Here is a 24734-nt window from a genome sequence, read left to right on the forward strand (position 1 = left end):
TTTTCTAAACAAATACAAAGATTTGTTATTTTTAAAAGCTGTAGCTACCCAGCAACATAACAAAACCATGAAAATATAACAAATAAACAAACAAACTTCTTTAAAAAAATGCAATCTTGTTTCAGTGCGTTCAGTAGGGTAGACTCAGAGCAAGTGCTGTCACTTAGTGCTATCGCCCTGAGCAGTATTGGCTCATGCTCAGTAGGGCCACAGTAACATAAGGCTGCCAGTTTCACTAAAGAAAAAGTTTGAAAATGCAAAGGACGGCTAATTGAGGATATTACAGTAGTGACGGCTCTGGTGATCAGCATCTTCAACCCAGTGAAGAGTCTCTGCAGATTTGGCCAATCATGTGACTTTTTATTTCTTAGTTTAAATCCGAAATCGACAGCATCACAATCTGAATGACATTCTTGTCTTTTAAAGGATAGCCAGCGATCTGTCTGGAAACTATACTCTCCAACAAAACTGAATCATAAAATAGACGAGGGTTTAAGTAACATAATGGTGAAGAATTACAATAATGTTTGCCATTAGCCACTAGTTTTAAAATATAGCTGTAAATTTACATTCTCTACACAAGTACTGTATCTTTCCACACATGAACAACATTAACACCAAACACAGAAATTAGTTGATTGTCCACACTCAGTCCGTCATTTCTGTTGTTTCTGGCAATGAACAGTTCCATGTTTAAGCGACAGAAAAAACCCGCTGGGAAAAGGACAAAAGGTACCAAAATGGAAACATAGAAAAGGGAATGAAAGTTGCCATAGATGCTTTTCTTTAAGCTTCATTTTTGGTTCAAGGAATAAGTAGGTGCATCCATCATCCAAATGTTTTTGTTTGCTTTTTTTTAACGTTCTGCTTTGTTTTTGTTTTGTTATTATTTTTTTTTGTTTGTTTGTTTAATTTTATTTGTTGCTAGTTTATTAGCCAGTGTCTGTTCTGGAGACAATCCAGGAGTTGACATTGCACTTGATGGCAGAGCTTTGGGTAGGGAGAGCAGGAGTCCTACTGGAACCACCGGAACGCCGCTCCTGTAGGAAGCATCACCTTCTTGGAGAAACAGAAGACAAGGGGGGAGGAGAGGGGAGAAGAGGAAGAGAAGAGGGGAGAAGAGGTTTGAGTTGTTAATGAGAACCACCAAATTTTAATTGTTAACATAATTCCAAATCTACAACCACACTAAGAAATGTGCTTGTATTTGACATAGGTGCATGCATAATGTTCCTTCTGTCGACTACTTCATTTACTACTACTTCCAACTAATGATTGCTGATATTAGCTGTCTGCTTAATGAATGAAATATAAAAAAGTCCCACAGTGTAGACTTCTGATTGCTTGTTTTGTTCAACCAACATTGCAATATTACAGTTACACAACAGACAAACACAGAAAACCTAAAGATGTGAAGCAATTTTCATTGACAAATGACTTAAATGATTAATGTCGATCATCCGATCAATTAAACAGCTAATCAGTTCAGCACTACTTCTATTCCACTCTTTCTCCCCAGATGAGCAGTGTGTGAGGAATCTCTACATCTTTACCCTCAGCAGCACCACAGGCTTCAGCCCTGGCTTCACACAAAACCCAATATGCCACATTTATTATTTAGCCACCGTGCACGCCGCTCTCCCACACCATCAACGATGATGCCGCTTTCCGTCCCCCACTCCTCCCTCGCTAAGGTTATCTGTGTGTCTGATTGCACTGAGCGGGAGTGACACACATGCATGCAGCTGCAGGGCTCAGCAGCAGCCTGCCAGTCAGGAGATAGAGAGCCGCCCGGGTCCCTGGAGCCGCAGCACGGCTGGCGTCCTGCAAAGTGCAGCTCGATTCTGCAGCACGGATTCTTCCGTTAGCCAGCTCTGCCTGGAGCGAGGCAGGAGAAGCTCGGCAAACATTTATGCACCCACACACACTCTCACACCGTACCAATATGTATTCAAGTACAGTCACACACCTCCACACACAGTGGCACGTTAACTGACACTCACAATACACCCCCGAATTCGCACCAAACAGTGAGACTGTTATACTAAAATTCTCATACAGGCTGGATTCAGATTCACTTTTCCATCAGTACTCAACAGCAGAGGGTTTAATAAGGAATCATAAATACTGTGAGTGCAAACACAAATACACACATCCACATAAAGTCATTGGAAAGGAAGAAGAAATGTCACACAAGATTTGAATTAAAACTTTAAAATACCTTTAAAATCTAAATTATAATGAAATTCAAGAGAAACATTATATGTAAACTGAGCATAATCAGACTTGTGTATATTGTTGCGCAGTTCTCTTGCACAGCTGCAGTGAAATTATGAGTTTTTCAACAAAGCCAGCTCGGAGGCAAATAGCCCATTAGTTTGGAGAATTTTGTTTGCAACCAAAAACAATAGCAGCCCTAATTACATTTCAGGCCCACTACAACCATTCCTCTACCCTCGAATCAACAGTGCCATGTTCTTTTGACTGCTATTGTTCATATCTGGACATGAAACTGAGTGACAGCAGGGTTCGCACTCCACAGGTTTCATTTACTTTCATTTTCAAAGTTATCTCCCGCTGACAAAAATAAAACATTCGTACTCGGCTAAAAGACTTTAAACGGTCTAATTATTCTGGTGATCTCAACCAAATATAGCACACACTGTGCTTTATTTGTTAAAATGACTCAATCAGGGATAATCTGACAGCAGCGCAGAGAATATCACCATGTTTTTCATTCACATCAGTCTCTTGATTTAATATAATTTCTCAAAAATGTGTGAGGGATGCAGGTTTTGTTTGGAATTATTTTTGGCTCATATGTATATTAATACAATGCACAAACCCACTGGTTAACAGCCAACATAGCACTAACAAGATTTGATAGTCTATGTGTTAAGTGTCGGTAGCCTCTCATCCATCTCTGTGATGACCTTTCTGCTGCAGCACTCAGCTGTTCAGAAGACAGTCAGAGGACAGCAACATCTGGCACTGCCACAGAAGTCAAAAACCCAGTGAGGGCTGGATTGACGGTGATACAAAGTGTGTGGGAAGAAAAACAACACATCCCTCGATTGAACTGTAAATGCTGTTTTTCCTCATTATCAAACATGTGCAATCAATGGTAAAATGGTGGCATTTTAGGAATAGAAAACCTTCCTTCACCAACACTGATTGCAAGGGTTCAAACAGATGGGATCTGTGGGTGTGAAGTGGCCAAATCACTAAAATCGATGGATGTGGATTTTTTTTTTCCAACAAGGCGAATACATTTGTCTTAGCGTAGCGCAATCATTTTGTGTGTAATACACCACAAAACTAGAGCAAAACACCAGGGTTTCTTTCCTTTGTTTTTTTTTCCCTCTGACTAACCGTTTCTTAAATGAGCTCAGTCCACCATCACTTATAATAGCCTGTCAGAGTACAGAGTACGTTGCATCAGTTCTTAGGTGTTACTGATGCATATTCTTGTAAGCCAGTTTAAGCCTTCATGAATTCAATTTTGGCCCTGGGGCTCCAGTGTGGTTATTGTTTTCACAGCTTTATCATCAACAATTGTCAGGATTCCCTTATGGACACCCACAAAAAGAAAAAAAAAATGACACAATGATCACAAAACATCTCAACCTCGAGTATGTGGGATGTAACACTGTCTGCTGTTCACAAGGAGCAGAAAAAAAAGCCTTCAAAACTACTGAATCAAAGCTACAGCAACCTCTAGCCGGCATAAAAAGTCTGGCTGAACGGGTGACATGTTCTCTTGCTCTGCCTTCCAAGAGTCCATTGTGATTGATATGTAAATACAATAATTGACAGGCAATACATCTCTTACACAAACACACTTTTTTTCACAGCAGACATTTTGACTTGTCGGAGTAGAGAAGCATAGATGTATTAATAACGGCTGGGTTCCACTTAGTGGAGGTCTTACTTTCGTCACATCTTGCTGAGACTCTTCCTCATTAATACACCTGTGCTTTTGCTACGACAAGTCAAGATGTCTGCTGTTAAAACAGTCTATTCCACTCACAGTCTGATCCATTTGTTCAACTCATACGTAATTTATTTAGTGATTATCTCCACATTACTGGTATGAATATTCAATACAGCTGCAAATAATTGATTTCAATTATATCCTGGTTAGCCCTGCGATAAACTGGCGACCTGTCCAGGGTGTACAGCTGGGATAGGCTCCAGCACACCCTGTGACCCTTAACAGGAACAAGCGGTTACAGAAGATGAATGAATGAATATATACTGGTTATTTTCTCAATTATTGTTTAGTCAATGAAATATTTATTAAAAAGTTTCTTATGTTTTGTCTGACTAACACTGAAGTTAACTGTAATACGTAACAAACAAACGGTCACATTTGAGAGGCTGGAATCAGAACACTTTTCATCCAATGTCACCTATCAACAACTGGTGAGCAACACCTGCAGATGTTCCTATTTGACTGAAGAAGCTACTTAAATGAGTGGCAAAACATCTTCCACAAACTGTACAAGTCCAGCTAAACTTGTTTCAGGGTGTTTTTCAAAAAATATTTTATCCAAATAGTTAGATACAGTTACCGGGCATAACATTATGACCACCTTCATAATATTCTGCTTTCAAAACAGTTGTGATTCATCAGAGAATGGACATGGGCCTTCTGAGGGTGTCCTGTGGTGTCTGGCAACAGAATGTTGTTATTGGAGGTCTCTGGGACATATGGGTTGAGGGGAGGGGCCTCTGTGGATCATCCCACAGATACTTGATCAGTTTGGTATCTAGTGAATTTGGAGGCCAGGTCAACACCTTGTGCTGTTCTTCATGTTTTTGAGTGTTTTTGTGTGTGTGTCTGTGTCAGGCTGCATCCTGCTGGGGATGGCTGCTGCCATCAAGGAGTGTCATTGCTATGGGGTGGGGATGCCTGGTCTGGTCTAGGTGGGTAGCAACATCCACATGAATTCCAGGTCCAAAAGTTTCCCAACAGAACAATGCATTGTCACAAGATGGCGAATGTTACCAACTTCTCCTGTCAGTGGTTTTAATGTTGTGGCTGATTGGTGTAAATTTACAATTAATCAGATAATGAATGGAGGAACTGATTGATCAGGTCATCTATTTTGTAAATATACTGTACCAGATAATAATAATAATAGATGTGATAAATACTAAAGCTGATTATCCTAATGTTTTACAGTAACACAGTACTATAATACAACACACATGCCCAGTTATCACAGATCAAAAGACACAAAGTTTTTTAAATGTCTAAGTTACATATAAAGGTCATTTTAATACTCTTTGTTCAAAATAAACATACAAATGACATTCTAGTATGACGCTTGTCCATACAACTGAAAAATAGTCATGAAAATGCTGTTACACCAACTGTCTGTCCTGAAGTCAACTTTTTTTAACAACCAAATTATCGGTTTGAATAAATATATAACAGTGTCTCTCTGTAAAAGACACTCATATAAATACGAATGTCAGTCCACAGTATGACGCTTCGGTTGCCTCAGTGGCGTTTCTCTTCTTCTGTCTTCCTTAGCCTCCTCAGCCTGTCCACTCCAACTTGTCTCCATGTCTGCCCAGCAACTTACCCACACATCCATGTGTCTCTGTGTCAGTCTGCATGCCTGTCAGTTTGTATGAGTCTCCACTGTCCTGACTGTCTGGTGTACAGTATCTGGGAGGCAGGAAAGACCATGAGGGAGTACACTAAGCCCATATCAGCGTCTGATACTGGAAAAGCAAGTCCCAGCGGGAAAAAAATTCTATACATTGTATTCTATAAGTAGACGAAAACTGAGCTCTTGTCTTATCTTGTAATATTTTTAAATTTTACCCACCCACCACCATCCTGTACGTACAGTGACATTCAAGTATAAACAAGGTACACTACAACTTCCCAACCCTGACGTTCCTTCTTTTTCTGTGCCAAGCAGCTTCTCGGAGACTGACACCACTGGAGGGTATTCAGACACAGAGCAGAAAGGAACTGCCTTCCCACTTATTTCTCTCAAATGTAGCATTCCCAGAATAAATCCAGACATCTTCAGCCAGTGAGCTATGAGGTGGCAAAGGCCTCAGCATGCTAACTCCCCCTCACTCGCCAATTTTACGCTCCTCTTTGAGCTGCCATGAGCTTTCAATGGAAACCGTCAACACCCTTAAAATAAGCACACTGCTGCTGGACTGCACTTGTGTACTGACGCGTATACGCTCATAGGCTTGCACAAACACACGGGAAAAACCCTTCAATGCAAATGCAGTAAAACAAAGCCAAGGTGCTTCTTTCAGTAGTTTCACTCGAAACTGTGCCGGAAGGAAGTCTGAACTACCCGAGAAACCAGCACGTTAAGTAAGACATCATGCCCCTTTAGAAACCGCACACCAAGTATAATAGCAAAAGGAGATGTGTCACACTATCTTTGATTGGAGAGGAATGTGACACTCAGTGGCTGTCTGAGCTACAGCTGAGGCTCACTCACCACTCACCACCACTCACCACCATTCACTGTTGACTATGAGAGCCAAGAGGATCTTCTGTTCTGGCAAAGGTGCTGCCCAAGTCGCCCAGAATATGCATTAAGGCCATTGATAGGAACCAGAAATCTGTCTTTACAGAAGCTACGTCAAAAACGAAACAACAATCTTATGTTATCCAGTCAGTACTGACATTTGTGATATACTGCTGACTCTCTGCTCTTTCTCCTTGAGTCTCACCCTCTGACATTTAGCTTGCACCAGTGACGTTGCGCACACACTGACAGCACGGCCCAGCCTGTATTCTCTGATCTAATCACCTGCTGAACAAGAGCTGTTGACTTAATAACAAAGTCTTCAGAGATAGCTGCTAGACTGCTAATGGGTAATGTATGAGTGTGTGAAGACAAAGAAAAAAACTGGTCAAAATTGAAAATGCTGTGCTGCTGTCACAGCTCTGTAGAAGGGAGAAAAAGTTGATACGGTGGCTGTGTCAAGTCATGTTTGAGGCAAAGAAGTAACAGGTTGCAGACCTCTTCATTGGACTTCAGTCTCACTGAGAATACCTGATTCATGTTGAGTTACAGACCATCTTTTGAGGTATATTTTATACAGTTGTGTCATAATATATTCATGATTAACTGCTTAAAGTCCATCCTTCAATATAAACTTTTAATGTGAAATTAACAGTATCAGGAAACAAAAATAAAGATTTCCTTTAAGAGTTCATGCTTTCAGAGTCGGTGTATGAGCAGTAGTTGTATCTTCAGCATTGCAGAAACATTTACACATCCAAAACTGCACTGAATCATTGTCAATATAATGCCACGTTTCATCTGCTCCTCAACTACATCTTTTCTGCTGCTTTGGCAGTAACTTATCTGACTAACTTTTACTGAATATATTCCATTTCTTTTTTTAATAAAAAATTATGAAACTTTAGCGAGGTGGTTAGCACTGATGCCTCACAGCAAGAAGGTCCCGGGTTCGAATCCATGGGTCGACTGGGCCTTTCTGTGTGGAGTTTGCATGTTCTCCCTGTGTCTGCGTGGGTTCTCTCCGGGTACCCTGGTTTCCTCCCACCGTCCAAAGACGTGCTCATTAGGTTAATTGGTGATTCTAAATTGGCCGTAGGTGTGCATGTGAGTGTGAATGGTTGTCTATCTCTCTGTGTGTTAGCCCTGCGTTAGACTGGCGCCCTGTCCAGGGTGTACCCCGCCTTTCGCCCAATGACAGCTGGGATAGGCTTCAGCACCCTCTGCAACCCTTCACAGGAACTAGCAGTTACAGAAGATGAATTAATTAATTATGAAACTTTAAGTTTTCTCTGATGTTAAATATACTTTCAGGCAGTGTTTACTGCTAAAAGCGTTTTTTTTTTTTTCATTCTTCTTCTTAATGTCTGCTATACTGGTTTTGTGCTGACACTATGAAGGAACAAAGAAAATAAAGCATTGGTATTATCCTTTAACTATAATCACTACTCTATTGTTACACTGCCTAACATGTTAAACTAAGTTGCAATATGATTAGCCTTCTCACTTGTGGTCTGAAACAGAGGAAATTGCTTGACAGACTCATTAGATAAATTAGGGAGGACATTCTCAGATGTGAGGGGTAAAAAAAAAAATAAATAGAAATGTGCCGGGTAATTACAGGGCATACAATTACTAAAGTCAATAATCAGACTGCTATTATGCTCTGAGGCTTGGCAGGTTTATCCCGGAGTTTCTTTCATATGAGCAGGCTATGACCTTACAAGCACCCGGATAGCCTGTGCCAACATTAACGCTCATGAATATTCAAGAGCCCTTGGGTTTGGTGTCACGGATGTGAACAACTGGTTTCAGGCTACCTGCTATGACAACATCAATCATAAATCATAAATTAAAAATAAATTCCTTTCTGTTTCACATATTCACATTGAGTCGTACCACCTACATCCAACAATGGTGACACATTTCACCACTGTGGTGAGTCATCAGAGACAAATGAATAGTCTCATCAATTTGCAACTGAGCAATACAATACTGGAAAAAAATGCCCCACATATATCAGTTTGATTCTCAGAATTAAAGAAAGTATTTTTTTAAAAATTACAGTGGGCATGGGAAGACCAGGTTATGAATCCTTCCCTTTTACACAATATAATTGTGTGATGATTGTATTAAGTACAGTATTAAAACAACTGCCAAAAGAATTGCTATTAAGACATCGGCACTAAGAACTCCAAATGAAATTACAATATATAGTACCTGTTAGAACAACAAACAAGGATTTTCTGATCTGACACACTTTTTGGCAGGGCAACATTGTGGAATTTGAAAAAATACAAATAGCAATTAAATACTGTATATACAGTGTAAATCATTTATTGTAGGAGAACACTGTGGCTAAGGTTTGGTTGTTTTAGGGGGCAAAAACTAAACAAAAAAAACAACAACTTGGACTTTAACACAGTATGTGTTAAAGTCCAGACGTTTTGTTGACCATCCACCCCGAACTACTCGGGTACTACTCTTGTCCAGTGTGGACAAGAAAAAAAGACACCTGACTTCTTTTGCTTCAGACAAATCTGTGTTTTGTATGTAATTGATTTGGCACTTAGGGCCTTTGCTGAGCTCCTTTTTGTTGTCAGGACAAGCTGGATGCTTAGATACACATTTTAAACACAGTAGGTTTTGAAAAATGGCGCACAAATCACATATACTTAATACATGACTTGTAATGAATAGGCTAAAAATACTTGGAACAATTATTTGTATTGCTTGTTAAGATATATGTTTAATCATGTTTGTTGTTTAACTGACTGTAAAGACAGAGTTACCCAGCCAATAGTACATTTTTAAAGAGCTCCATTAACCTTCATTAATTAATCTTAACTAAACTAACTTGCCACTAAAGCTTACAAGTCTGAATATAAAAGGTTCCATTACTCAGAGTTCTCCAATAAGCGAACTATCCGTTTGAGAAGCATCTCATTGTGGATGACCAAAGTCAGGACATTGGGATTGAACAACCAACCTTTCAGCCTGCGAGCAAGAGGCCAAGCTGTCACCCTCAATCAGCATCAGAAAGAGAAAAATAAGTAAAGCCATTAGCCGTTTGAAGAACAGATCCAGTTTGGGTCAATTAGACCAGCCGCCTCTCCACTGGTTCATGTTCAGGCAGTCACATATCTATATAGTTAGTGACACTATTATCCATTGATCGCAAAAGTTTATTTCCTTTGAGATGGAACATCTGTTGAGATTGATTTCATGATTGGCCGTTCTGTCACTGCACCCGGGGTTAGTTAGGCCACTGAGCGTGATGGACACAACGGACAGGAAGTTTGGAGGGCCATTTAGATGAGCAGGACTGTCACAGGAGAGAAGGACAGCGGCAGCAAAAGGGGGGCACATGGGCCACACTGACACCTGGTGCTACAGATGACAGTTCTGTGGCCAGATGGACCTTGTTACATCCACACACACACACACACACACACACACACACACTAACATAACCACACATGTATACTTACACACAAACACATACTGTACACATATTCACAATTACTGCCACTCTGCCCGCACACACACACACAGCTTTATTTACATTTCCTTGCAGTTAAAATCTTTGCATAAGCAAGCACAAGGCAGATTTAAGCATGATCAAACTGAAAATGCTCCAGTGAAGGGAACTACATTGTGTAGCTCGTTTTAAAAAAAACACAAACAATTTGTTTGCATTTTAGCTGGTGAATCAGCCTTCCAGTTGAAAGATGTGGGTGCTTGTGTGGTTATGGTGGATAGATTAAAGAGAACCCATGGCGCAAGCTTACCCTGCACATACCCACCACACTCTTCACCACCTGTCATTTTCCGGCATGCGGAGCAATCACCCCACTAAAAAGCCTTCCTGTACTACTTTCCGTAAAGGTAAAGGACATTCAGGTATGAGCCAAAATACATTCTTTGTACTATGAATCTGAATCGTGAATCGTGAACCGTGAATTTGAAATTTGTTCGTTACGTCTGCCTCTCTCTCTGGTATTTTTTAAATAATTTTGTAGTTCTTTGCTGTGGATGAACTCCAAATGTTAGATACTGTTATTATAAATGTGCAACTAGTTTCTCACTTAGACACATAAAAGTCAGTGTTTAGAGCTGAACCCCAAAGCAATGGCACTTCATAAACACCACCCTCTTACCTCCAGAGCAGCAGAGGGCTTCTTCTTCAGTTCCTCACATTTGCGAAACTTGCAGATCTGGTGGCCTGTTTTGCGATTCCGGCAGCTGCTGCATTGCTCGCAGTTAATCCGCCGCCGGCAAGGTGGGCACATTCCGCAACGTTTTCGCTTCTTTTTACCGGAGTTGATAGCAGAGGCCAGCTCGCTCTGCGCTGGGTACTCGGCCAGGCCAGCCATGTGTAGTGCGCTGTCCGCCAGAAACACTCCAGCCGGCGTCATGATGAAAAGCCCCGGGTTGAAAGGGAAGCCACCCCCTACTCCATATGGGAAGTCAACAGGACCACCTACGGCGTCCGTGACAGACGTACCCTCCAAGTCGCTAGCCCCCGAGCCTGCGTCTCCAACGCCAACTCCCACTCCCATGCCCCCAGGCAGGAGCATGTGCTCCATACCGGCTCGCTTTAACAGTGCTGCTGCCTGAGCAAAGTGCAGCAGGCCATTCTGTCCTTCCAGAACCTGCTCTAGGGTTCGGTCCAACTTGGCTGCTGTCAGTGCGGAGACAGTGGGCTGCGGCTGCGGGGGTGGCTGAGGCTTGGCCGAGTGGCTCTTAGTCTCGCTATTGTCTGTGTGTCCATTGGTGGTTGCAGAGGAGACTGCTGTATACTGGGAGAGGGTACGGGAGTTCTTAAGGCTCTTACTGAGGGGCTCACTGATGATGCCACTGCGGTTCCTGCGCTCTATAACAGGAGAGTCCTGTTTGCAGCTACTCCGCTCCAGGTCCTCTGTCTGGCCCCCCTCCGACAGCCCGCTAGACATGGTCCAGTGCGTACGTGCCTGGGTTGGGGGTGAGGGTGGAAAGGGGAGCCGGGTGGGACCTTTTCTCGGTCCGTTCCGTGGCCCGGTGAGAGTGGTACCTCACCTCTCTGGACCAATCAGCCAGTCGACGACAGGCAGGCCCCGAAGCCTTCTGCCCCCACTACAACTCAGCCCTCATCCACAGTCTTCCATGGGCCATCTGGAAACTTAACACAGGGAGAGAAGTGTGTATATTACATATTAATGATCACTTCACCAAAACACAAATAAAAACTAAATCAAGTACCATAACTTATTTATTTTGGCAGTTTAGGAGCCATTTGTTGACCAACAATTTATTTTCCACTGCAGCACTAGGATCATTTGCTCATGTGTCTGGTTACCTGGCGAGCGTAAGCCCACTATTCCCTCAGTGTTTTTCTCCACTGTTCACCAGCTCGTCGCCAAGTGTGTTTCCCTGCCATCTGGTGCTGAGCGGGTGGTGTACGATGAGAGTTTTTGCTAAACAGCTGCTTTGTGTGGCCGAAATTGACATCATCAGCATACGAAGAATGAAGCCATAGAGTGACACTACAGACGAGACTGCAAGACAGTGAGCGGAAGCTTGATAGAAACCTCCACTACGTCAAGGAGAGCTGCAGATTTGGGTGACTTTTAAATGATCACTTTGTGTTACGGTTATAATTTTATAAGCTGCATGTAAATAGGCACTTTGAAGATATTAAGTTATGACGCCTGGAGGAAACTAACAAACAAGATCAGTCCCTAAATTAGCAGACAAATCCAACATCCTGGGTCTGTCTAATAGTGTAAAATTATGTAAACAAATCAATTAAATCTGGAAATGAAAATTCAGTTTGCCTACTCTTTCAATACCTGTAGCTAGTTAGCACACTCATTTTGATGCTAATTTTGAGTTAGTGATGCTCATAGCTACCAATGTAATGAGTTTAACAAATAATGTAAATGATCATATATATAAAAAAATGACTTAAAACTGAAAGTCTAAATAAATTTAAAGTTTTACTGGAGATAAACATGGCTTAACTAAGCGGTACTTGTGACTTCATAGACTATTAGGTCTCCAGATACATATATGCATATGCATTTGTATTTCAAGCTAACGTAAGAGATTTTATGGACAGAATTTTCACAAACAAATGCAATATTTGCAGTCACTGTTGGAAAAACCGGTAAACCTTTCGCACAGCAGCCTTTAGAGTTGTGACAGTAGGGAAAGCACAGGTGTAATAATGACGGCTACATTGTGGCTGGGTGGGATTCTGCTTTTGTGCATGTTGTTTCACTGTCATAGCTTACCGAGACACCTAATGGAACTGAGCCATCCATTATCCAAACATTAATACACCTGCGCTTTCCCCACTGTGTAGTCGAATGAAACATCATGAAACAGGCAGATTTAAAAGTCATGTAAAACCATCCAATACAATGACAGAATAAAATTCCACATCCAAGTTCAAACGGTGCCAAGGTAAAATTTTATAGACCTATTTGACCAATCAATATTTTGTGTACGAAGGGCTATAGTATAGTAGATGCAACCCAGTTGTGATTTGTCATTATTTTATACTTTTACGTTCGTCATTCGTGAATCTCTCTGTGATTTCTCATTTCAACCAGTAGAACTCCCTTTTGAGACTAACCAGATATGGCATGAATGCAAATAAGTTGTATTGACCTGACTGCAGTTTAGTCACATAAGAAAATGTGGCATTTATTGACAAACAATTACATTCTCATTGATCTGACTGTATAATACAATATGAGAGAAAATAAATATGTGTCCCTTCTCACATAGCACTCTGTGAAGCTGCTAAAAATCTGGACAAAAGCCTAGAAATTTGATTTACTGTCATTCTTTTAGTTTGTCTGTCAGTTGTATTTTCCTTCCTTTTCTTAAGTTTTTAAGACTAACCCTGTGGAGGAATAATATTTGGCAACATGGAGTGGTGAGGGATTTGAGGAGGGTTCATTGGGATGGTGGCAGTAGACTCCTGAGTGGATGGAGATGTGTCTAGTGGCGTTTAGATCCCCGCGACTGCTTTGAAAAGAAAAACTATGCTACTACTCTCCTGACCTGTCCGTGTTCACAAACAAGCACACCACCTCCCACAGAAAAGCTGAGGAAATGGCCGGGCAAGTCCTTATAAGGGAAACAAAGGGAAAGGGAGGGGAAGAGGATGGGGGTTGGGGGGGGGGGGGGGGGTCTCTGCAGTGTGTGGAAATTGGAAGGCCAGAATTAGTGGGAGGTAAAGCTTCAAAGGCAAGAGCACAGCCCCCACATTCTCACCAGCTCAGGGGGATGTGGCGCCAGCGAACCAGAGCCAGCTCTGCAGCCCCTCAGCCCCATAGTTTCAGATTCTCCCACTACAGCACTGACCAGGGTCCGGTTTCCCAAAAGCATGTAACAGCATCTCTGCTCAGTTGTGTGTGAACAGCACTGGAAATCATCAGAGTGATACACGGGAGGTTTGTGGTTTTATGGAATGGTGAACCAAAAAAAATTTTTTAGCGGCCAGTCATGGATCTTTCAGTGAGAATTTAATATTGGTCTCAACTGAACTTAAGTGACATTAGGAAAACTAAATCTGAATAGCAACTTGTAGAATAAAAACGTTTCTTTAATCACAGCCTAAGATAATATCCTGCTCATCTGAGTGCTTCAACAATGCGCAATGCAGTTACAATGAATGAGATCTCAAGTCAGACAAAAAGTGACAGAGTTGACAATCGCAGCTCACGAAAAACTGTTTAAAAAATACGACTTCGATCGGCTGTAAACATTCACCTGGGCCACCATTATCCTGCCCGCCTCCAACAGCTGGCCTGCTGATGACGCTGTTAAAAAAAAATCTGTCAAGTAAAAATGACATATTTCCACCACAGTTTCTCAGGGATATTTCTGACTCGCTTTGCGTCAGCCCCAACACCTACATCATGACGATAATGCAGTGGCACACTTGTTTCTTCAGTAAAATATTGATTATATGACAAACGGCTGTGATTTTTGGTTTTATTTATTTAGCCAAACCATCAGTTTGACAAGCATGAGCTATCAATTTTCCCTTCACAGTTTTATTGTTAAATGATGTAAATTTATGGAAGAATAATCAGCAAAATGCGAAGTCATAGAAGCAGAATTAAAGCATAATGGAAAACAGCTGCCCTAAGATAAAACACATTATTTATTACTAAAACTGTTATGCAGACACTTTTGTAAAAGATGTCTTGTTGTTTTACAAATGTGCAAAATCTCAATACATACCACACAGCAGAAATGAAAGCAGGTGATATCCACCTCACGCTCATTCTCCTCTGCTGTGTGTTTTGCATCTGCCTTCCAAATCACTACCCTAGCAGTCACACTCCTTCCATCATCATGAACTCTAAACATGCCATACAGCCTTTGCCTCATCACCCTCCTCCACTTTCTGCGCTTTGCAATCCCTTACCACATCATTTACAGAAAAGGTTGACTGTCCTCATGTGAACCGTCTTCTACTTAGAGCGACGATGTCATTCTCCTGAAGCCAGATAACTGGTGCTGTTTTCTTGTTTAAGCATGTTCACTCAATCTCACTGTGATGTTGCAGACTTAATGCAGTGGTTCATATTAAAGCCTTAAACCACAGGTTTCTGTGAATTGGCCCACAAGAGCGCTGTAATTAGTAGTCGCATATTAAACCTGACAAGAGCCACATTTCTCCCACCTCAAGCTGCTCCAGCATTCAAATAAGAGTAACCATCAGCTGTCTTCTGATATTTCCCCGAGCTTTTCTTGTCAACCTATCTGCACACAACATGTTGCACGGGATTAGTGGGCAGGGATGAAGATCTGGATATAAATGGTCCACATGATCAATGCGGTCCAACGCGCCTTTTTCAGATTGACCAGCGGGCTCAGCTGGAGATTGTGGTGCACTGGTGCATCCCGAGAACCTGCAATCAAAGCACCCGCAAAATAATTGGTGGCCTCTTGGTAAAGTAAATTCAAACTGCAGCAGGACAACTGTGTAATAGCGTGATTTTTTGAACAGTTTCTTTGATGCTTGGTCATCATTACAGACTAAACTGGTCCTGATCTTTAATGTTTTTTGTCACTTTAAGGAAAGTAAAATGATCAATATTGTTTTATATGTTCTTCAGTTCTGACTAGGTTGGAGAAGTAACACGCGGTTATAAATGTTGAACATTAAATAAAGACAACCGGTGAAAATCTTGACAGCAGCCTGTTTTGTTACATCAGATGTCAGCTCATTCTGTGCACACTCTCAAAGGCTTCTGATCTGCTGATTTGAACTTTCATACTGTTGCATAATGTCACATAATGTGATGGTATATGGGTATTAATTAGTGTAAAGGTTGATTTGGATTAATTAATAGCTCATACATGAGCGTGTGTTCACAATTCACACAGTTTTCCACCCAGATAAGGCTCAGATTTGGTGTATTTATCCAGATTTTCTGCTCTGTGCAATACTGCAAGGAGAAATTCTGTTTTTGCTATTTGCTACTGCTTGACCGTGCTGACTGAGAATATTTCCCCACCGGCCTGGTATAGGTTTGTTTTGTTTCTGCAATTTCCCCATTGTGGGACAAATAAAGTTTTTTTCTTATTTATATCTAATAATTTGCATTAAACTTGCAGCTCAGTATCAGTGACCTGAGTTAGACAGCCAAATTAAATATATCATGAAATAAGTGCATTTGCTTTTTTTTTTTTGCTGAGAGAATATTGATATCACTCTCATGTCTGTGTGCTAAATATGAGGGTCAAGGGGTGGTTAGGTTGGCATAAAGACTAGCCTGTCACCTGCTGACACATCTTAACCTCACTAATTAACACGTTATAATCCTATTTGCTGTAAAACACAACAAATTGCTGTTGCCAGGCAGCGGTTCATAAAGTTACAGGCGATGATCAAGACATATAAACCATCAATAAAGTGACAAATTGACTTTTTAGAACTAACTACTTACTTATACTAATAGACATGTTCATTCATTCATTCATCTTCTGTACCCGCTTATTCCTGTTAAGGGTCGCGGGGGTCTGCTGGAGCCTATCCCAGCTGTCATGGGGCGAGAGGCGGATGACTAATAGACATGTGATTTACTAATCTTTTCATTGCTCTTGGTAAGAAAAGAAATAAGCATATTTCCAAAAAATTCTAAACAACTTCTTTTAGGCCATATTGCACAAATGTGCAATGTATTGTACTGCAGCTTTGTATTTTCACACCCAATACAAAGTTGGTCATAACACTGTGTCAAAGCTCTCTAAAATCATTGAAAGGCCCACATAAATGCCAGAGGTTTGGGCTATGAATGTCGCATTAAAAAAAAATAAGTTAGTTTGGAAAAACACTGAAATTAACTGTGAATCATGTTAATTTCAGCTTTAGTAGCGCTGACATTCACTGCACTGAAAAGGGATGAGTGCTTCCTAACAACCATGCCACTGTTTATTGTTGTCAGCGCTGTGATGCCCGATAGGACATGAACTGTTCGTTTTACGTTCACACATGTCAGCTTGTTATAACTTGAAACTGGCTCCTTACACTAAATAGACATTTTTAATCTGATTTCTTTGATTTTGTAGCAGATGCTGTGCAAGGATCCAAAAAAGTTTCAATTTCGGCCAATGTTATCTGGTCAAATGTGGAGGTCGTCTGGGTCGCATGCGTCCACATTCCTTTGGTAGTGTGAACGCAATGCGTTCTGGGTCGCATTAAAGACTGCCTATACTCAACAGGGGTGCTCCTGCGTCAGCGGAGTTTTGCCTCATTGATTTAGAAAAAAAAAAAACATACGACCGCTATTATAAGTGATGTCTGTTCATTGGTAATGAGAGCCTTTATAGTATTATGTCCATGTAGATGTCAACTAACTAAAAAATAAATCTAAGTAAGAATTTAGAAATAAAAGTATTTAACATGAGTACACGAATGTGAGGCTGTGTTAAATACTGATGCGGTCATGTTGAAGTATAAGGAGCCGCGTGTGGTTAAGTTTTTCCTCAACCACCATGTCTTTATTTACCTTTATTACAGGGGATTACGGTGCGTATGGAAACTTCGAGGGTTGGAGTTATAATCTGAGGTTTGTGCAGGTCTAACTAATATCAGTGTGGAGATCAATAAATACTAACTTAACGTGTGTGCTTAAGTCATGACACACACAAAACAGCGCTGATCCCTGTTCTGGCCGCAGCGGTAGAGATCCACTAGAGACAGTAGCTGTTAAAATATTGCGCCCAGAGCGCGAAACTGAGATCGGATCTGGAGACGCATGTTAATGCCAGGTCTGAACACACGTACATAACTTGCAATTGGATAGTCCAGATATTATGTATGTGTTTTATCAAACGAATGAGGCAAAACTCAACTGATGCAGGGGCACCCCTGTTGAGTATAGAATCTTTAATGTGACTCAGGACGCATTGCGTTCACACTACCAAAAGAATGCAGACACATACGACCCAGACCACATCCAAATGTGGTCAGAGATCGGATCTCTCAAATGCGATCTCAATCCATCATGAGGGTGTTCACACCTGTCTTTTACGTGATCGGACCGCCAATTTCGTATCTTAATGCAAGTGTGTGACAGCTGACTGATGCATGAATGGTTTAGTCTTCTAGTTTGATCAATAAGGAGAAATGCATCCTTGGACCAATATGTGTTTATCTCTCCCTTTGTTTTCTAAACATCAGAATAGCCAAGATGAATCTGGGATTTGGTACCACGTGTATTACTCCGCACGACTCTCGCGTTTAATATCCTGAAATCATAGATCACGTGCCCTCTTTCAGACTAGTTGGGCATCAGTTGTGTAAAATTTGACAAAACATTTCTCACTGATCCTGCATTAAACCATCTAGTGCATGTGTCCATTTCTGGGCAGGATAGGTCTGAACACTTGAATAACTTTCCCTCACTGACGTCAGTGCATGCGCAGGTGCCAGGTTATCGCAGTCATCTTTTTTTTATTTTTTTTAATGGAGGTGGGGAAAACATGTTGTCTGATTTCCGGCATGGTTATGAATCTCTTGAATCCGTCACAAACTCCGGAGCACCTGACTACACCTCTAGAGACTAGGGGAGACTTAATGCATTAGTTCAGACGATGCAAAACGTAGTCCCCCCCCCCCCCCCCCCAACACACACACACACCTCTCTCTCTCTCTCTCTCCCTCTCTCTCCCCCCTCTTCAATTGTCTGCGGACCCTGTACTGTCTACGCCGAGCAGCACATTCTCCGTTCCTCCCACCTCCCATCGACTGACTCGTGCACACGGACGCACGCACAAACGCAGAGTAAGTTAGAAAGCCTGGTGACAATAATTAGACTCAAGGCTTCATCCATTGTCCATAACCTGCTGCGTCTTATTCTCCCTAATTAGGCTATGCACCCATAAAGTTATGGAGGGAAAATACAACCACACCGCGCACATTGTGGCTCCAAATTATTCACAAACATATGGAGCACTTGGAGCTGCGTTACCGGTGGCGGATTGCAGGGGAGGGGGTTGGCTGTAAAATGGGTAGCGCGATGAAAGCTACCTGGGAACTTTCTAATGGTGGAGAAAGAAACGATATTAAGAGCGATTAAAAGAACATGTGACTAAAAAAACACCTTAAATCAATCTTAAATCATTTAAATTATGTGAGTGTAGAATCAGTTCAATATCTGTTAGCAATAGGTAAATAAAAGTTTCAGTTAAAGGGGAAAAGAAAGAGGCTCTGTCTTATGTCATTATGGAAGCGCCAAGTTTAGCGCGCACCATTAACAGCTGATTTACAATAAACCATCGGACTTGGTGCGCCGATCCGTTATTAAATAAAGACAAATGAAGATTGTTCTTTAAATTCTGAGAGCAGCTTATAAACTGCATCGGTTATTCTCGCACGATGCTAAAGCGTCAATGTCCCGTCATCGGCGGATCAATATGTGATTTTAAGAGTCAGTAGATGAAAATAGCTGTCTTTTTGTCTGGACTATCTACGAGAACAGTTGCCTATATGCGATACCAACATATGGTCCGCAGTCGCACATTTCAGCGTACAGAAGCACCCTGGTTCACCCCGCTATAACTTGATCCTATAAGAAGATGACATCCCAACTTTCGGCAGACTTCAACAAAGTATGTCCCCCCCCATCCAACCCCTCCTCCCTCCTCTTCCATGTATCTGCATATTTGCAAACACGGGCCCGTTTTTATTCGCACCTACCAAAGCAGATCCGAGAAGAGGGGAGGGCTCCCACAGTCCGAGCGGTCCGTTTCTCAGCCTGCCGTGCAGAATGGTGACAAAAAAAAAAAAAAAGAAAGGGGCAGGGGGAGAAAAAAGCTTCTTCCCCGAACCACACAATCCTACAGAGTTGCCTGTCTGTTAATGACAAATGTGAAAAGAAAAAGAAAAAAAGATCACCGTCAGTTATTTGTCTGGTAAAGCGTACTTTCTCAGAGGCTGAACGCGTGGGTTCCCCGAGCTTTCTCGGTCCTTGCAATCCCACCTCTACATCCCCGCTTGCAGAGAGGAACATGCAAACACATTTCATAGATTTTTGGAGCTTCGCGGAAAAACCGAACTGGACTTTTTCTGTGGCGTGCGCGTTTCCGCTGAGGCGATAACAAACCGAGAGCACGGTTCAGTCTGATGTCAGGACAGCTGGGCTCAGACCTGCTCCTTCAAAATAAAATATGGACTGAGAGAAAATATATATAGGTTCACTACCTGCCTGATTACTGGCAGTGCCTTTGGATGATACCATGAAATTGTGATACCACATGAGTGATATTACAAGTTATTAATATATTATACTATTTATTATAATGCTTGTTTACGCGACACAAACTGCCTGTGTTTTGACTTGAAAGGCTGCATGTAGCTATCTGTGTGCGTTTATATAACACATGGGATCTTTGGGAAGTGGGACGCAGTGCGGCGGAGAGTAAACGTGGATGAACTCAGTTCACCCGTCGGTTCATTTGGAGAGCAGGGGTTATGAAAAGCTGACAGATATCAGCCTCATCTCTGCCGGCTCCTCCTCTCGCTCAGCTCCGGAGTCCACTCCACCTCTTTCGACTGTCCTGTCTGTTGGCAGGCGGCCAACCCAAGTGTGTGGAAATGACACCGCCAGGGCGGCAGAGATTTTCCTTCATTTCTCTCCTTCCCGATCGCAGACTGGCTGACATTGGCTAGAAAGTGGAGCAGCTCGTCAGGGACAATCAATGCGAATCGATCGAGCTGTGCGGTTGAGGCTCCAGAGCTGGAAAATATCGCGGCAGCTGAAGAGAGGGAGCGAGAGAAAGAGCAAGAGAAAGGAGGGGGTGTTCAACCAACTCTGCCCGTAGCCAACCAACCATGCTGCAAACAAATAACGCTCGGCTTCTCATAAACATGACACTCACTTCGTAAATACGAAAGTCAAAAAGTCGCATTATGCGTAATTACGCACGGGGTCGGTGTTCCAGACGCACTCCAACTAAATGTGTCACAGACAAGTGATTTTGATGTGTAGGAGCTTTAAAAATGAAAACTTTGTTGAAGATTGTGCGGTTTCAACACTACTGATTTCAAGATAAGAAGACTTTGAACTGGAAACTTGTGAAAATAATCTCATCAGTCAGAAAGAGCTAGAAAAACCTGGCTGTAAATTCAGTTATTTCCAGTGGTTCCATTAAGACGTTTTATGTTAGTGTTTTTGCTGAAGTTATTATGACCAATGTTGAAAGAAATGAAACGTGTTTATTAATTAAAATGTATTTATTTTTACAATAAAGAGAAATGATGAGTTTATAAATGTCATGAATCAGTATAAAAGAGTGTGTGTCTCATTGGATTTGGGACTAAATTTATAACTCAAATTTTACCCAAAATGTATTCAGAAAATATTTAGTAAAATGTGTGTGGGGTATGACACAGCTTCCCCTCTTAAGCAAAGGAAACTAAGAGTTTGCTTCCACTGCATTGCCTATTCTGGCTGTTGAACATATTTGTGTTCCCTATGAAATCACCACCCAGCTGTGCTGACATCATCACATCCAGGAAGGGACTGGCACAAGTTAGCCACCATAGCACTGTAATACCTCGGTGTGATCGAAGGATAGAAGAAAACCCTTTAAAGGGAAAAAAAGATCAGTGGTCTGGAAAGTTACATTAATATGTTCCACTTTTGCTTATTTAAAATATACAGTAGACACTTCACAGGATGCAGAGTTCTTATCAAGTACTGAACAAATCTCATTAAAGACACACTTTAGTTCGGTCCAACAAATGTCCTTTCTTGGTAATGTGGCAACATAAATATATCTTAATGAGATGGTAAGTGGGGGTCAAAAAAATAGGGAAACTAACTGTAATAAACCAATCATGTCTACATCTGTTTTGTAGAAATATACAGTACATGTCACTGGGCTGGGAAGTGATGGTCATTAAATTCTCATTAGAATAGTTTTTCAGTGATTAGAACATTTCAAGGTGGCCTGAGGCTCTCGTCTCGACTGTGACCGTGAAGGAAAGGAAAGTGGACATTATGCAAAGGTATCAATAACAACAACAGCGGATCTGGGGCGGCTGTGGCTCAGTAGGTAGAGCGGGTTGTCCACGAACCAGAGAGTTAGCGGTTTGATCCCCGGAATGTGCCACATGCTGAAGTGTCCATGAGCAAGACACTGAACCCCCAGTTGCTCCCAGTGCGTGGCACTGGTGTGTGAGTGCTTGTGTGAACGAATGGGTAGATGTGTCTGTGACTGTAAAGCACTTTGAGTACCAATAGGTAGAAAAGCACTATATAAAAGCAAGGCCAAGTGAAAATGTCTGAATATGAGACTATTTAGATTAGGTTCATATGCAACTCTCAGAATATGTTTTTTTTTTCTTTAATTTGAACGCTTCATGTATGTCTCTCTTTTTTTTAAACTAATTTGGGGGACCTTGATGATTAAATTGTTACATGTTCTTTATGTTTCCATTGAGGGTTTTAGACAATCTCAGTGTAGTTACACTTTCACATTTTGTTTTTATGTTGCATTGTATGTGTTCTTCCTTTTAACCTTCCAAAGTCGTCTGTCTCTTCCATACGTGCCTTTCATAGGTTGAAAAGAGGGTCAAAGAGAGAAAACATGACAGAGAAGGAGAGTCATGCATGGGTAGATGGGCAGGAGGGAGCAGCAAGCTGTGACTCTTGGACATGTTCTGGTGGGGTGCACTGAACCCCGGAGGCTGCAGCCACACTCAGCTCTTTATTGTTTTCGTTCTGCAGAGGGACGCAGGGTACTTTCCTGAGCTGAGGAGGAAGACTAGCGTTGCATAGCCTCCATCCCCAGCTGCACACGTGACCAGCACCACAGGAAAGCCCCTGAAGATGGCCCAAAAAGAGGTACGCAAGGGATGAAGGTAGCAGAGTGAGATATGAACATTAGCTTTCTTCAGTATTGAGGAATGTTGCAGTCCAAACTCTCCAGTTAATAACTGTAACATGGCATCCTACTTTTCTGGTCCTGGTTCTATGATCACCGATTCTCCCTGGTTACAAATGTTCTCTCACTGTACAGCAGCAAAAACAGAGACATGCATTCCTTAACCTCTATCCTGTATCCACATAAATAAAAGTCACCAGGCCATCGCATCAGTTAGTAACACAATCCCAGTTAAAAAACATTAACCCAAACCTAAACATGCATGAAGCATGACATCCACTGGCAAACACAAAAGCACCAAACTTGTCTTCTCATGTGCTTTGATTCCAGGTGATGTTGAATACCATTGATCATCTGTCACCAAATCAAACCATCTGTTGGAAAAGAGTATTTTTCTTTTTACAACCTCTCAAGAAATACAAATATTTTGAATTGTTGATCAAACTCAAGCATGCAACTGTTAAAAGACAAAAAAAAGTAAACCTTGTGTAATCAGTTATTTTGATTTTATTTATTTATTTTACACTTTATTGGTGTTCAAGAATCTGTTTCAGTCTGCTCTTTATCCCTGCATTTAGCTTCAGCAGGCCTGGGGCTGACACTGGGGATGCCATGAAGTGACTGGAGAGAAAGACTTGGAACACCTAACTCCTCGTATAACCACGTGATGCTTTTATATTTCAGTTTTAATTAGCGAGCTTTAGAGCTCCAGCGAGGTATATTTTTATGCTTTGTGGTAAACCATGTTTGAGATTTTCCTTTCTCATTTCTTCTTGCATTTAATCTTCATGCTAAACTAAACTAAGCTAAGCTAAGTTAAGCTAAGCTAAACGACTAAACGCCTCCAAGCTAGCCTCCAAGCTAGCTCCATGGTTAAACAAATGACAGCAGTCTCAATATACTCATGTACTTCTTGGCAATAAACTGAAATTATAGTAGTTCTTGAACAAAATTATAGAATCCATAATCTTTAGAAACACAAGACATGGAGTTCAGGTTTATAGAATATGAGCTAAATACCAATTAGTTAATCATGAAGTAAGGAAGTTTAAATTGTGAGTCCGTTATGGGCAACACCAGGTTTCAAAATTGATTAAACAAAGCATGGGGTTAATTAACTTTGGTTGTCAGAGTGTCATGACAAGAAAGGGTGATACATTTATTCTTTAATATCTTAGTGAACTTATAATATTAATAAAGTAAGACATTTTTCATGTAATGTAATGAAAATGCATTCAACATGATTTGTGTTTTAACAAACTGCCTGTGAAGGTGACGTGTCTGCAAGTAAACAGCTGAGCAAATTATTATGAGGGGAAAATACAGCTGGATAAGCGACAGTCTATAATGTTGGAGTATGTTCTTTTGTAGTGCCATTTTCTCCTTCCATTGTTCCAGGACAACATGCCAGCAAAAACAATATTTTGAAGGAGGGGTCAGCAAATATGGCTGCCAACAGGTCACTGCCACTATAGAAATGTTCTACAATGGAGGACCAGAAGAAAGTTTAATATTATGCAGAATTGGCATTCAGTCTTTTTTTGTGTATAATACAAATTGAGTATCTCTGGCCTGGAGTTGTGTGTTTCCTGTGGAGCTCTATACTACATCTGTTGTCGTGGTCTCATCAGCCTGCCCAGTCTTCATGGAATCCTGCAGTTATCCACTCCTACCTGAATGAACAATTCTCCAACCTGCCTATGATTCCTCTTACATTTTCAAACTGTCATGTAACATCATCAGTTTGTATCATAAGATTCCACATGTATGCTTTAGTCAGATATGTGTATCTATGACAGATGTATGTTTATCTTGCTG

The 24734-nt window shown here is 41.4% G+C and overlaps 1 protein-coding gene across 2 annotated transcripts; it reads right to left on the reverse strand.

Annotated features, from left to right (window-relative positions):
* cxxc5a (CXXC finger protein 5a) lies at positions 1 to 19952 on the reverse strand. 2 transcript variants are annotated; one of them, XM_084564140.1, is made up of 3 exons: positions 19726 to 19952; positions 10676 to 11676; positions 1 to 1056 (listed from the first exon to the last, which is right to left on the reverse strand). In XM_084564140.1, the coding sequence occupies exons 2-3, from the start codon at positions 11468 to 11470 to the stop codon at positions 1015 to 1017; spliced, it is 837 nt and encodes a 278-aa protein (XP_084420266.1). In that variant the 5' UTR covers positions 11471 to 11676; positions 19726 to 19952; the 3' UTR covers positions 1 to 1014. The 2 variants fall into 2 exon arrangements, with proteins under 2 accessions (XP_084420266.1, XP_084420265.1); XM_084564139.1 differs by having other exon boundaries at positions 1 to 1059.
* Positions 19953 to 24734: the final 4782 nt, after the last annotated feature.

The sequence above is a fragment of the Chelon labrosus genome, assembly GCF_963514085.1.
Source record: "Chelon labrosus genome assembly, chromosome: 17".
NCBI lineage: Eukaryota > Metazoa > Chordata > Actinopteri > Mugiliformes > Mugilidae > Chelon > Chelon labrosus.

What these genes read in the sequence shown, in the direction of transcription:
- cxxc5a (XM_084564139.1), bottom strand. Translation starts at nt 11,470, where the DNA reads ATGTCTAGCGGGCTGTCGGAGGGGGGCCAGACAGAGGACCTGGAGCGG. An exon ending in AGCCCTCTGCTGCTCTGGAG is followed by an intron (nt 1,060 to 10,675) that starts GTAAGAGGGTGG and finishes TGTTTCTCCAAG; the next exon opens with AAGGTGATGCTTCCTACAGG.